This window comes from Manis pentadactyla, chromosome 18 (assembly GCF_030020395.1).
Source record: "Manis pentadactyla isolate mManPen7 chromosome 18, mManPen7.hap1, whole genome shotgun sequence".
NCBI classification, from domain to species: Eukaryota; Metazoa; Chordata; class Mammalia; order Pholidota; family Manidae; genus Manis; species Manis pentadactyla.
The window spans coordinates 12,503,162-12,518,764 of NC_080036.1; the positions used below are offsets into that span (position 1 = coordinate 12,503,162).

Consider the following 15,603-nt stretch of genomic DNA (forward strand, 5'->3'; position numbering starts at 1 on the left):
CATCGCTAATCATCAGAGAAATGCAAGTTAAAACCACAATGAGATATCACCTCACACCAGTAATGATTGCCACCATTCAAAAGACAAACAACAACAAATGTTGGTGAGATTGTGGAGAAAGGGGAACCCTCCTACACTGCTGGTGGGAATGTAAATTAGTTCAACCATTGTGGAAAGCAGTATGGAGGTTCCTCAGAATGCTCAAAATAGAAATACCATTTGACCCAGGAATTCCACTCCTAGGAATTTACCCTAAGAATGCAGCAGCCCAGTTTGAAAAAGACAGATGCACCCCTATGTTTATTGCTGCACTATTTACAATAGCCAAGATATGGAAGCAACCTAAATGTCCATCAGTAGATGAATAAATAAAGAAAATGTGGTACATATACACAATGGAATATTATTCAGCCATAAAAAAAACAGATCCTACCATTTGCAACAACATGGATGGAGCTAGAGGGTATTATGCTCAGTGAAATAAGCCAGGTGGAGAAAGACAAGTACCAAATGATTTCACTCATATGTGGAGTATAAGAACAAAGGAAAACTGAAGGAACAAAACAGAAGCAGATTCACAGAACCCAAGAATGGACTAACAGTTACCAAAGGGAAAGGGACTGGGGAGGATGGGTGGGAAGGGAGGGATAAGGGGGGGGAAAGAAAGGGGGCATTACAATTAGCATGTACAGTGTAGGGGGGCATGGGGAGGGCTGTGCAACACAGAGAAGACAAGTAGTGATTTTACAGCATCTTACTATGCTGATGGACAGTGACTGTGAAGGAGTATGTGGGGGGGACTTGTTGAAGGGGGAGCCTAGTAAACATAATGTTCTTCGTGTAATTGTAGATTAATGATACCAAAATAAAAAAATAAAATAAAATAAAAATAAAAAAATAAAAAAGAACACAGTAGCCCAGGTTGAAAAAGACAGATGCACCCCTATGTTTATCACAGCACTATTTACAATAGCCAAGAAATGGAAGCAACCTAAGTGTCCATCCGTAGATGAATGGATAAAGAAGATGTGGTACATATACACAATGGAGTATTTTTTAGCCATAAGAATAAAACAAATCCTACCATTTGCAACAACATGGATGGAACTAGAGAGTATTATGCTCAGTGTAATAAGCCAGGCAGAGAAAGACAAGTACCAAATAATTTCACTCATATGTGGAGTATAAGAACAAAGAAAAACTGAAGGATCAAAACAGCAGCAGAATCACAGAACCCAAGAATGGACTAACAGTTACCAAAGGGAAAGGGACTGGGGAGGATGAGTGGGAAGGGAGGGAGAAGGGCAGGGAAAAAGAAAGGGGGCATTACGATTAGCATGTATAATGTGTGTTGGGGGGCAAAGGGAAGGCTGTGCAACACAGAGAAGACAAGTAGTGATTCTACAGCATCTTATTACGCTGATGGACAGTGCCTGTAATGGGGTTTGTTGGGGAGACTTAGTGAAGGGAGGAGCCTAGTAAACATAATGTTCTTCAAAAAAAGAAGTTCACCGTTTGCCAGTGGTAATGGGGTGGAAAGGTGAATAGATAGAGCTCAGAGGATTTTCAGGATAGTGAAATTATTCTGTGTGCTATATGTGGTTGTCGTGGTCGTTGCTTGCCGTTATGCATTCATCAAAACCAGCAGAACGTATGACTCCAAGAGGGAACCCTGATATAAACTATAGACTTTGGATGATAGTGGTGTGTCAATGTAGGTTCGTGGATTATAACAATGTACAACTCTGGTGGGACATGATGATGGTGGAATATTTTGTGTGTGAGAGGGAGGGACAGAGGATATATGGAAACTCATTTTCCCCTCAAATGTTTGTAAACCTACAAATGCCCTAAGAATAGTCTATTAATAAACAAACATACAAAAACAAAATTATATATTATTTCTCACCCATTGAAAGACCAAAAATCAAAGTGGCCAATTATATAAATTTTGGCAAGAATGTGGAGCAGCTGTAACTCTCATATTGCTAACAGGAATGTAACATTGTACAACCACCATTTCACATCCACAAAAATGACCAAAATCAGAAAGACCGACAACACAAAATTCTGCAAAGCTGTTGAGCACTTGGAATTCTCATACATTCTGGCAGAGCGCAAAGTGGTCTAACCCAACAATAGACAGCTGTTGCACTTTCTTATAAAGGTAGACACACATTTATTCTTTGACCAAGTCACTCAACCAGATATTTGATCAACATACATGAAATTATATGCTCAAACAATAACTTTTCCAAGAATTTTCAAAAAGCCTTTTTTGTACTAGCCCTACAATGAAAGCATCCTAAATGCCAATAGTTAATAGGTAAGCAAATTGTTCAGTATAAACAAATGGAATTCTATTCAGGATTAAAAAAATTGAAAACTCCCAATACATCCAACATGTTTAAATCTCAGTGTTGAATCTAGACACAGAAAGAGTATATATGATCTTGATTCCAATTATATGAAGTTCAAGAACAGGCAAAATTGATATACAGTGAAAGAAATCAGAAAGCAGTTGCCTTTGGAGGTGAATGAACTGACTGGAAAAGGATACTCTATGGGATCTTTATTTGATAAAGAAAAATACTCTTCATCTTGTTTCAAGATATGGTTACAATGGTGATAAAGCTCATTGAACAGAATACTGTAAATCTATACATTTTATTGTGTGTTAATTATATCTAAATCAAAAAAACATTTTGGGTAACACCGGTATAATGGCTATGAATACATGGTTTTGGCAACCAGTAGATCAGGCTTTAAATTGATCTGCTCTTTATTGCCAAATGTGCAACAAGTTAATTACCATTCTGAGCCTCACTTTTTTATGTGTAAAATGGAGCCAAATGCTTGTGGATTTTGCGGAGAATATACAATACATGTAAAGCTTTTAGGGTGATATTGATTTTAAAAAATACTCAGTAAGTTGTATTTATACTATTTTAAATCTTTGCAATTCTTCTTTCAAATTCCTTGTACTTCTGATACATCTTATGCTGTTTTTGTTTTCTTTTAGTGCTCAGTCTATTTAGAGAACACTCATGAATCTCCCACATCTTTGGATTTGTTTGTTTTTTCTTTTCATTGCTGCTGCCAGCATCACAACCCCCACACTCCAAGCAGAAGTGAGTACTCAGTTATTTGCATCAACTATGACCAATAAGAGTTTTTAGACAACGCAAAGAATACTTTATTGCACTAAAAACACTACGTAAGAATCCCTTTTTCTGTAATGTCAGTGTCACATTTTTATCTGTGGCCCTGCACACAGCACAGTGATGGACACATACTCAATCCTTAATAAAAGGCATTTCATCAATAAATGATTTTAGACATTGTGAAAGTCATACATGATTATTTCATTCATCAATATTTACACCAAGTCTAACAGCCATAAAATACTGAAAGATAGGCACTTCTGGTGGTGATCTTACACTTTCATTCAATAGCTCCTTGCTGACTGCTCAGGATGAGCTGGGTCTACAAGAACAAAAAAAAAAAACAAATCCCCAGTCTGTATGGAGGCGCTGTCCTTATGGTGAGCCAGAAAATAAAGAAATAGACAAAATTTTCATACACCTAAGTCAATGGTTTTCCTATTCCTGTGTGTTGATCATTATTTCTCCTTCCATAATTTTTTTCAATTACTTCTGCTGCCCTTTTGTTACATACTTGTGAAAATACAGAAAGTTCTTTCTTATTAGAAGAAAGACATTGAAATTCCATGGATGTTTTGTATATATTTGCCTTTTTTTCTACTTTGTATTTTTAAGGTGTTTCATGGAGAAGCAAGGAAAGGAAATGTTGACACTTGGTTCAGATCTATGTAGATGGAAGACATACGCACAGGAGGGTGTTGGGGACTTTAGGAAGCTAGAAGTTTCCACAAGGAGAAGGGAGATTTGGGAGTACCTCTTTAAATATGTGGTCCAAGTTCCCCACACAGGATAGTATTAGGTTTTGCTGTTATTAAACCAGTCAAGCTTCACAAAGGGCTGAGGAGTTAGGTCGTCAAGTTGCCTGGGTCTGAGAGCACTGATTGTCTAAAGTAGACAAATGTATTTTTCAGGGAAGAACAAATGTGACTCATCCACCATTACTGGCCCTGCCAGAATCACTAGATACTTATGCCTCACTTTTTCTGCACTAATTCAAGACTGTTACCAAAGAGCTACAGATGACACCTACATGCTTTTATCCCCCTCCATAATTCCTAATACTTCTTTTTGGCTTCTGTATCACCTGTGAGTATAAGCTGGGCCTCCTTCCATGTAATGGATTTGGTAGGAGTTGACACTGTGTGGCAGTGCTAGTCACTGAGCTGCAATGTCAGTGAGAACAATTGGGCCCGAGTGGTAGCCATTTATTGTTTGGGAAGACCCACAGCATGCTGGACTGAAGGTTAAATCTTCCGTAATCCCTAAATGAAATGGCAAGTGAAAGAACTTACATTCTGAGTAATTCATGCATTTGAATGAAAGGACGAAAAAGTATGCTTTAGTGATCATAAAATTGGCATAGGCTGAAAAATAAACCGACTTTCTCAAAGCCATCCATAGCCAGTAACTGTCACAAGGCAGAATTGGTGACAGGGGAACAGGGGGCTTATTTGTCTAGAGTTGGCCCCTGTGAATTGGTTCTAAACCCTTATCAAACTGAAACATCTTATAAGGACTGACAATTAACCCATGAGAGGGACCTGAAAGCCACAAAATATGGTAGCATCCATTCTGCAGAGGCAGCTTTCCGGGTATGTATAGGAGTGACATGTCATCAGGCGTACCTTGAAAAGGTAATGTTCTTGGGGGATAATAGCTCTGCTTTCTCACCCATTCAATTGCCAAAAACACCGAAACCTCACTCCAAAATTACTCTTATTATTTAGGGCAGTAATAACCTTGGGAGTGTGTATATGCCTTCATGTGGACTCATTAATTACCAAATTTGAGGAATACTGGCGAAGGGTACTTGGGAGGAGTGGGGTACAGACTTCATCGCTCTCTTCTGCCCCCTTGTGGTGTCTTTCGTGCGCTCGGTCATTCCGGACTAGCCCCAAACTGCAGACAGTCTCTTCTGAACTAAATATCCGTGGTTTTTAGTATTTTGTGTATTTCCAGAAAACAAACCAATTAGAACTGAGACTGTCATTTCTTTTCAACATGATTTAGTGTACTGCTACCCAATAATTCTGATGTATTTTTCCGTACCTGTTAATACATCATCTGGCTAATTTTTAAATTGTTTTGGTCCACGAATACATTTCCCCCAAACGTTGTGTTTTATTCTTCACCTGTTTTCCTTATATATTATCTATTCATTCTATTCATTCATTCATTCATTCACCCATTTTATTATTTTCTAGTGCATTTTTTGGTCTTCATGTTTACAATTTCTTTCCTGCTCTGCAATGGATGAACAGCACTAAGAAACCCACTCTGTGCTTTCATCCCGGTCACATCTCCAGGAAAACTTCCCTGGACTGAAAATGTTATCTTCCCTCAATGTCTGGAACATCTCAATTTACAGGATTTCTTTCCTCTCTTCTCCTCTTCGCCATCCCTTTTCTCTGCCTCTGTCTAGAAATGCCTGTATTCTTTAAGATACATCTTAGTAGTTTCACTCTAATCACTCTTTTTTTGCAACCACGTTCATTCCCATAGGTCTGTTTTCCTGAGGAGTTACACCCAGCTTAGTTTTCTTTGGAATCCCGATACAAGGGTATTGACAGGTTCTCTCTCCTTGGCAGTCCTGAGCACTGCAAATGCCCATGTCTTAATCAATACTCATCAATATCTCTTCCTATATGCCTCCTGTTATGTCTGTAAGAGAATGAATTGCACCAGCAATTTTCCGTTTTCCCAGGACAAGACTGATATGACTTTACTATGTATTTTACATTAAATTATAATAGCTGCTTACTAAGACTCCTCAATATCCCACATATATACTCGCACTCTCTCATCCTCTCACAGCGGAGAGCGCAGACCACACCATCTCCCCCTTCGTGGACACCGTCCATGTTCGTAGTGGTCTGTTCCCATTCTATATTGCATTCACCACAGAGATTTCCAAAACCCAGATCTGTTCCTGTCACTCCCCTGTAAACACTCATGTATGGATAGTTTGACCAGGCTGCATTTGGGGACTGGACAGAGCGAGAAGGGATCTTATGTCAGCCAGGATTTCTGGTAGACGCCCCTATGCTCTATCCACTTGTGGTGGTCGGGGGCGGGGAAGGGGCGGGATTGAGCCCCCTTCCCCCTCCTCCTTACTGCGGAAAGCTGCAGAGCAGAGGGGACTTACTTCCTATACCCAACCAGCAGGGAGGATTCCTCTCAGCAGCCACGTAGGCATTCTCTTCTCTCTGGAGGAAAAGGCCCAGCAGCTGTCGGAGGAAAAGGCCCAGCAGCTGTCAGAGCAAAGGACATGTCGCAGCTAAGTAAGAATTTGGGTGATTCGAGTCCCCCGGCGGAGGCCCCTAAGCCTCCGGTCTACAGCCGCCCTACGGTTCTGATGCGGGCTCCGCCCGCCTCCTCCCGGGCTCCGCCAGTCCCCTGGGATCCACCTCCAATTGATTTGCAGGCTTCACTGGCCGCTTGGCAGGCACCTCAGCCTGCCTGGGAGGCTCCACAGGGCCAGCCGCCTGCCCCTGTGGCTCCGATAGCCCAGCCGATGGCCCAGCCCCCAGCCCTAGGGGGCCCGATGGTCCAGGCTCCCCCGCTGGGAGGCCCGATGGGCAAGCCCCCGACCCCCGGAGTGCTGATGATCCACCCTCCCCCTCCGGGATCCACGATAGCCCAGCCGCCGACTCCGGGAGTCCTGATGATGCATCCTTCGGCTCCCGGAGCGCCCATGGCCCACCCTCCCCCTCCGGGGACCCCGATGGCCCACCCTCCCCCGCCGGGAACCCCGATGGCGCATCCGCCCCCTCCGGGGACCCCGATGGTGCATCCTCCACCTCCGGGAACCCCGATGGCGCATCCTCCCCCGCCGGGGACACCGATGGCCCACCCCCCACCTCCGGGGACACCGATGGCCCACCCTCCCCCACCGGGGACACCGATGGCTCAGCCTCCAACTCCGGGAGTCCTGATGGCCCAGCCGCTGACTCCGGGAGTCCTGATGGTACAACCTCCTGCTCCGGGAGCCCCGATGGCCCAGCCTCCGCCCCCAGGAGCCCTGATGGCCCAGCCTCCGCCTCCTGGAGCCCAGATGGCCAAGCCTCCCGGTCCTGGAGTCCTGATGATCCACCCGCCAGGTGCGAGAGCTCCAATCACCCAGCCTGCAGCTACGGGAGCCCAGATGGCGCAGCCTGCGGCCCCACCTGCACAGCCTCTGGCTTCTTGGGCCCCACAGGCTCAGCCTCTGATCCTGCAAATCCAGTCACAGGTCATAAGGGCCCCTCCTCAGGTTCCACAGGGCCCGCAGGCACCACCAGCACAGCTGGCCACACCCCCGGCCTGGCAGGCCACCTCACCGGGATGGCAGGCTCAGCCTCAAGGCTGGCAGGCCACACCCCTTGCCTGGCAGGCCACACAGGTCACCTGGCAGGCTCCGACGATTGCCTGGCAGGCGCCGCCACCTGTGCGCCAGGGCCCCCCGCCCATCCGGCCGGGCCCACCGCCCATCCGCCCGGGACCCCCACCTGTGCGCCAGGCACCACCCCCGATCCGCCAGGCACCACCACTGATCCGCCAGGCACCGCCACCCATTCGGCCCGCCCCACAGGTCCTGGCCACTCCACCACCACTGTGGCAGGCCCTGCCGCCGCCGCCGCCACTGCGGCAGGCCCCGCAAGCTCGGCTGCCTACCCCGCAGGTGCGGGCAGCCCCCCAGATGCGGGCGGCGCCACAGATGCGGGCAGCGCCACAGGTGGTCACGGCCCCTTCAGCAACGCAGTTGCCCACGGCGCCTCCCACTGGCCCACAGGCACCCCATGCCACGCTGTCGGCCCCTCTGTCAGCCCCGCAGGCTGTGCACTGCCCACCTATCATCTGGCAGGCCCCTAAAGGCCAACCCCCAGTGCCGCACGAGCTGCCGACGTCGATGGAGTACCAGGAAGTGCAGCAAGCTCAGGCTCTGGCCTGGCAGGCGCCGAAGGTCCCGGGGCAATTCTGGCAGCCTGTGCCCACCCAGGATGCCCAAAGGCAGGGGCCACCACTGGTTCAGGTGGAGCAGCCCTTTCAGGGGGTCCCCGCCTCCCAAAAGGCCCTGCAAATCCAGCTGCAAACCCAGCAGGCGCAGCCCACGGGCCCGCAAACAGAGCTGCCCACCCTGCAACTCCAGCCCTCCTGGCAAGGCCCCCCTGCAGTCTTGCAGGGCCAGCCCGGAGCTCCCATAGCGGCAGCAAATTTTCCCGTAGGCTCCGCTAAATCACTGATGACTCCATCGGGAGAATCCAGGGCCTCTTCCGTAGATCGCAGGACCTCTTCAAAGGAACGCAGGACCTCTTCAAGGGAACGCAGGGCTCCTTCCAAGGACCGCATGATCTTTGCAGCCACTTTCTGTGCTCCGAAGGCAGCGTCAGCTGTCCGACCAAACCTGCCAACTGCCTGGAAAACCTTGCCTGCCATGCCTGAGACCTTCACTGCCACCTCCAGGGTTTTCCCAGCTACCTCCCAGTTCCAGCCTGCCTCATCCAATGCCTTTAAGGGCCCGTCTGCCACCTCAGAGACCCCAAAGTCACTGCCACTTGCTCTGCAGGACCCCTTTTCCTGTGCGGAGGCTCTGCCTGCAGTTCCATGGGTTCCACAGCCCAATGTGAATGCCTCCAAGGCATCCAAGGCGGTGCCCACCACCCTGATGGCCTCGGCAGCTGTGCCCAAGGCAATGGCCACCACTCAGGAGGCCTCAAAGACCTCAGCTGAGCCTCCCCGGCGCTCAGGCAAGGCCACCCGGAAGAAGAAGCATCTGAATACTGAAGAGGACAGCAGTGGGCAGCTGTTGCCCCTGCGTGACTGGCAGGCCCCCAGGCCCTGGGAAAATATGAACTTGAATGGCTGGGAGGTTCAAAATGCTATCCAGGTCCTGGGTGATTTGGAGGGCCCAAACACCTCCCGCAGCCTGAGTGGCTGGGAGGGCCCTAGTACCTCCAGGATCCTGAGCGGCTGGGAGGGGCCCAGCACGTCTTGGGCCCTGAGTGCCTGGGAGGGCCCAAGCACCTCGCGGGCCCTAGGTCTCTGGGAAAACCCAGGTAGCCCCCAGCCCTTGATCATCTCTGAGCTCCCCAGCCTCTCTCAGGGATTTGGTACTAGCCCTGATGGGCCGAGGCTGGAGACGCAGCCACTGTCTCCCTTGGATGAGAGAGCAAATGCACTGGTGCAATTCCTCTTAGTCAAGGACCAAGCCAAGGTGCCCATCAAACGCTCAGAGATGGTGAGATTTATCATCCGTGAATATAAAGATGAGTGCTTAGATATCATCAACCGTGCCAACAATAAGCTGGAGTGTGTCTTTGGTTATCAATTGAAGGAAATTGATCCCAAAAACCACTCTTATATCGTCATCAACAAGATGGGGCCTCATAAGGGTGAATCGGCGGCATCTTATTTAGACACACCCAAGTTAGGCCTCCTGATGGTGGTCCTCAGTCTGATCTTTATGAAAGGCAACTGTGTCAGGGAGGATATGATCTTTAATTTTCTGTACAAGTTAGGGTTGGATGTCCGAGAGACGCATTCTCTCTTTGGAAATACAAAGAAGCTCATCACTGATGTGTTTGTAAGGCAGAAGTACCTAGAGTACAGGCGAGTCCCCCATACGGAGCCAGCAGAATATGAGCTCCTCTGGGGCCCCCGAGCCTTCCTTGAAACCAGCAAGATGCTTGTCCTGAGGTTTTTGGCCAAGCTCCATAAGAGAGATCCGCGTTGCTGGCCATTCCAGTACTTGGAAGCACTGGCAGAGTGTGAGTCTGAAGATCTGGATGAAGAGGAGTCTGGGCCCGGCGATAAAGCCAGCGACCCTGATAGCGGTTCCCCTCCCCGCTAATAAGATTTAGCAGATATCTTGTTCCTCTGGGTCCCCGGCTAAGGCCACTGACAGGGTGGGAGGGGGGCACGTTTTGTTTCTGGTGTTTATGTTCCAGTTCTATGTGTGTACGTTTGGATTTCAGTTTGATTTAGTACCTGCCAAAGCTTTGTACATTTTCATGTGGTGTTGATTTCAATTGGCTACTGTTCTGTTTGGTATTCTGGCATCTGTATTTTTAAGTGAGATCTGTGATTCTCTGTTTTGTGTTACAATTGTTATGTTTTGGTATCAGAGTTGTGCTGGCTTTGTGAATTGAATTGAAAAGCTGTCCATCTCATTCTGGTACAGATTATGTAGTATTGAATTATGTAGTTTGTTCTTTGAACATTAAAATGACTCATCAGTAAAAGCTGTCTGCAGAAAAATAAATATCTATATCTATATATATAAATATACTTTCAGCATAACATGTTAGTGTTTGTCTTTATTCTAAGTCTTGCTCTAGATGATTGGAGCCAATTTGCATTGGCTGAATAGACCTAAACATCAATACTACTCCGAGTGTCAGCAGGAACCGTGGGGAGGAAGCTGTTTTTTTAAGAACAGTGCTGTCGTCATCCTAATGATGCAGTGGTTGTGATGGATGATGAAATGTAAGATTTCCAGTAAATCAAGAGTAAAACTTCACAAGTCAGGGAGGGTGAATTAAGAAGAGATTGTATACCTCATCTGATTTAATCTTCACAAAAATCCTTCAAAGGAGGCATTCTTATTCCCACTTTGTAGGTGAATACCTTAGGCTCCAGCAGATTAATGAAATAACACATGCCAGTGCCAAGTAAGTAAAATTATATTCTGAAGGAGAAAATATCCTTAAGGTTATATGGGAAAGGAGGACCATCTTTCTGGGGGACCACAAGTATCCAGGTGGGTTAGCCATGTGGATGAATTAGCCAAACATGCACTTGCTGGTTATGTGGCCAGTGATGGGTGTCCAGCCATTCAGGAGATGTGGGTTTCATCCACACGCTTACACTGGGAAGGGAACATGCTCCCTACAAAATATCCAGGTTTATAACAGGGAAAAGGAAACATCAGGCTTCGATGAACTAGGGATCCTGCAGATTGCAGGTAGTGGTAGGGAGAGAGGGGGATACCTAACAACATGACTCTAGGGGAAGTTCCTGGGGTTGGGGGGGGGCGTCAATATTAACCTACAGGGGAAGTCAACTGGCAATGCCAGGTTGCCAAATAACCATAGTCAGGGCTTGGCATGGGAGGAAAGGCGGCAGGAACTGGCCTGAGTGTTTTGGGGGAAGATATTCCTGCACCCGCCAGGCTGGTGTACACAAAAGGAGGCACCCAGAGCTTCTACTCTGTTCACGTAGCCTGGGATCATCAGTGCTTCTGCCACCCTGACTGTCCTGTAAGTATCAAGAACCCCAGACCTAAACAGCCCCCCTTCTCTAGGCAAAGATGAGGTTCCAGATGTGAGGTGAGCGTGTTAGTGGAACTCTTCTTCCATCTAGTGGCCCATCCCGGTCCTGCTGCTCCTGCAGGGGCGCGCTGCAGCCCCTCCGCCGCCCTCTTCACACCCCAAATACCCAGGTTGGCTGCTAGTTGCTTCGTAACCCTTGCGTATAATTTTACCAGCATCTGTGCCCAAGCATTCCTTCCTTTCTCTTCTATCATAAGCCAAGGTAAAAACTCTTCTCCAGGTCCAGTCCACTGGCGCTTAGGAAGCTGAGCTTCTATAGCGGATGAACGCGTAAGACGGAGAGCAACACAAGCAGGGCTGAGCTTTCTAGGAGGACTGGCCCTACCCCAGGACTTGCCTGGCTACAGAGAAACTTTGGCTAGTTATCTGAGGACTGTGAAGAGGACTGGCCAGGTTTTCTAGAAATTTTGAGGGAGTTTTCAGTAAACTCCTATATCAGGGAGTATACTATGCTTCTGTTCAAAAATCAAGCTTCAGTTATTTTGACAACAAACGCCCACTGAAGGCCACAGCAGTGCCCCCGGGGAGAACTCTCCTCAGAAGAGGTTTGGTTGGGCCAGGAAAGTGACACAGGGGTCTAGTGTTTCTTGTTTGTTTTTGTTTCATTATTATTGTTTCTGTCTTTTTTTAAAAAAACATCATTTCCTCATGGGGTGCTTGAGCAAGTTGCTATTTGTGGAGCAAAATTTGGGAAGTAGCATCATATGATCTTAATGCTATAGTTAAGGCGTGACTCTACTCCGTGGCAGGAAGGCTCACTTCCCATACACCAGTCCTCCATCACACCTCATATTCAATAGTAAGTATATGACCTCATTTAAGCAATGCCAAGGACTTCAGATCTGAATTGGATTGAATTGTAATGACAGACGAAGTACAATAATAATGAATTTTTAACTACAAAAAAACTGAATTAGCCAAATATTCACTTGAAAGTTTAAGAACAGCTGGCATTATGAAATCAGAAGGCAGGGGAAAAAAAGTCTGGGAATATATGAAAGTACAGGGTAAGAAGCAGTGGGAACAAAGTCAAGACCTATTTATTTGAAATGGGTGGTTGAAAGCTTTTTATTGTAAAAATGGAGAAAAAATAAAACCCTTTTTATTTTTAAAATGGGTCAAAGGTATCAGATGACAACAAATGAAAGAAATGCAAATGGCATGTACACTGAGAACTGTTCCACCTCACTGATATTTAAAAACAGAAATATTAGACCAGTATTCCAGATTTTATTCATTAAATTGACATAGAATAAAATAAAAGCTCATGGAACATGCAGTGTAAAGTTGTTATTAAACTATCACTTTATACACTACCAATGAAAGTATAAGTTTCTATACCTTGCCCTGAAATAAATTCAACCAACAGCATCACCAAGAAGTTTAAAAATATTAATACTATTTTACCTAGAAATCCCTCATATGGTAATATACTGAATGAGAACAATCTGCAGTGGAGGCAAAGAGTCATCACAAGAGAGCTGCTTATGAAAATGGAGGAGAATTACTATGTTATGTACACTCGTGCTCCCATAGAACCACACTAGCGTCAGGTGGTCTAGAGAGATTTCTGCTGAAAAGACCACTGGCTTCCTCAGAAAACGACTTGCAGTTTGCTCAAACACAAAAATATGTCCCGTGGAGCACAGACAGTCTGTGCCTGAATAAATTTAAAAGTGGAGGCTAGTAGACTCCCATCAAAGCCGTAAAATGATCTCAATAAAAGCCAGTTTTCATTAAGCTGTATAACCTCCTAGTGAAATTAAAAATGCTTCTCAAAGTACCAAATCCAGTGCACTGGTTGTATAGGCTGTTAAGTGACAGCCTATTTACCTAAATACAGTGATCTGGATTTTGCAAAAATTTTACTCTAATCCATTCCTCCTGAGAGCAACAGAGAAAAGGGTCAGCTGCTTGTCAAAGCCATGCATAAAGCAACACTGTCAGCAAACAGGTATTAGTAATTGCTGCTATAATGGATGGAGCAGGCTCCAGGGACCCTGTGGCCTCTCCTAGGCATCTGGGCTGCAAGGGACTAATTTACCTGCAGAGAGGTCAGCACACACACAATGCATGGCACCTTCTAGTTTCCTGTTATAATACTCGAAAGGACATGAAATCATTCCTGACACTCCTGCATCTAGTTACTAGAGCCTAAATCTGGATATCTTCTCCCTCATTTGGTCAGCCGTCCTGTCTTGCCAGTTGTGCCACCTCATATGGTACAGTCCGTGTTTTTCCTTCTCTCCATCCCTGTGGCCATTGTTTCCACCTGGACTTGGCAGCTGCCTTTGGAGTGACCTCTGCCTTCAGTACTGCCCCTCATGCAACCCGCTACATGGTTTGCCCAGGTCATAATGTTTCACGGGGTCTGAAGCATTTGATGGCGCCCCCATTTTCCTCAGAGTTAGACGCAGCCCTTCTCAGCTCACTTTGTTCTCTGAGGGTCAGGGAGCAGCAGGTTAGAGGCGAGTTTGCCTAAATGTGGATTTACAAATGAGGCTGGGGGTCCCTCTGCTGGATAGTTCAAGGAACTCTTTGGATTATTTATCAAAAACCTAGGCATGTCAACAAGGATGTCCTAAAAAGAAGTCCCCAAGACTTAGATCACATATCTCATTGCTTTCTCTTGTCCCCAACCAAGAAATCACATTGACATAGGAAAGAAATGGTTAGGACAATAGGTCTCGCTTCTTTGGAGAGGTCTCTAGTAAAGGAAGTCTAGAGGGTGTCCATCTTTAGAGGCCAAAGCCATATTTTTCTGAGTTCAAGCAATTTCTTTCTTCAAAATCTTCCAGAGAATTCTATTATGAATTCCATGAAGGGATCTGCAACACTACTACCTAATGGTCCAATCCTCTGATCCTGTTAGATTCTTTTAAGTTATACCTGCCACTTTCTGTATAACAGGTGAAGCCTATAGGACACCTCCTTACTTATCAGCTTCATCTTTGTTGCTTGGTGGCGTTGCAGAAATCATTCTGATTATCTCAGTGACACACCCTTCTCAGGGCAAATGACTTTGCTGTGCATGCTGCCAATCCATCCCGAGTGAGACTGCTTCCTATACTGTCACTTGTTCAAGGGAATTCAGCTTAGGAACGAACCGTGGTTAACAGGATTGGTACTGTCCAATCAATCAGCAATAACCACAGAAGCATTTCCTAGATCTTGTTGGGGCATCCTTTCTAGTGGCTCAGAATCTTCTCCTGAAATAGAACTAGCTGGGGCCACAAAGTTGTGGAATTTCCGTGTTGACTTTGTTGGCTTCTGTGAAACATCCCTAAAAACATTGTTTTGCAATGATTACAGATTCACAGGAAGTTTCTAAGATTAAACAGGACAGTCTCATGCACCCTTCATCTGGTTTTCCCCAGTGTTTACATCTTACATAGCTGTAGTGCAATATTGAGGGCATTGACATTGGTACATGTGTATGTATAGTTCGATGACATTTATCACAAATGTAGATTCTGTAAACATCACCATAATCAACATACAGAACTATTCCACCACCACAAAGATTCCCTTCATGCTACCCCTGTATAGTCATGTGCATCCCTTCCCCCACCATACATTCATCCCTGGAATTTTGTCAGTTTGAAAATGTTATAAACAGAATCACAACTTTGAGACATGTATTTTTTTCACTCACTATAATGCTCTTGATATCTATGTTAAGTTGTGTGTAGTATCAATAGTTCATTCCTTTTTAATGCTGTTAGAATATTTACCTGTGAAGGACTTTTTGGTTATTTCCAGTTTTGAGCTTCTACAAAGTTGCTATGCTTCGGTTTTTGTGTGAACATAAATGTCCATTTATCTGGGATAAATGCCATGGGTGTATTTTCTGGGTTGTATAATAAATGTGTATTTACTTCTTTTTTTTTTTTTAATAATTATTTTTTATTGAAGGGTAGTTGACACACAGTATTACATTACATGAGTTTCAAGTGTACAACACAGTGGTAGAACATTTATATACATAATTCTAGGTTCCAGCTATCACCCTACCAGGCTGTTACAATATCTTGACTATATTCCTTATGCTATACATTACATCCCGGTTACTAATTTATTTTACCATTGGAAGTCTGTCCTTTTTTTTTTTTTTTTTGTGAGGGCATCTC

General features: G+C 45.7%; 1 protein-coding gene across 1 annotated transcript; it reads left to right on the top strand.

Moving 5' to 3' along the window:
• Nucleotides 1–6,293: 6,293 nt before the first annotated feature.
• Nucleotides 6,294–10,435, top strand: MAGEL2 (MAGE family member L2). Its single transcript, XM_036878733.2, has one exon. The coding sequence runs from the start codon at nucleotides 6,433–6,435 to the stop codon at nucleotides 9,991–9,993; it is 3,561 nt and encodes a 1,186-aa protein (XP_036734628.2). The 5' UTR covers nucleotides 6,294–6,432; the 3' UTR covers nucleotides 9,994–10,435.
• Nucleotides 10,436–15,603: the final 5,168 nt, after the last annotated feature.

What these genes read in the sequence shown, in the direction of transcription:
- MAGEL2 (XM_036878733.2), top strand. Translation starts at nt 6,433, where the DNA reads ATGTCGCAGCTAAGTAAGAATTTGGGTGATTCGAGTCCCCCGGCGGAG.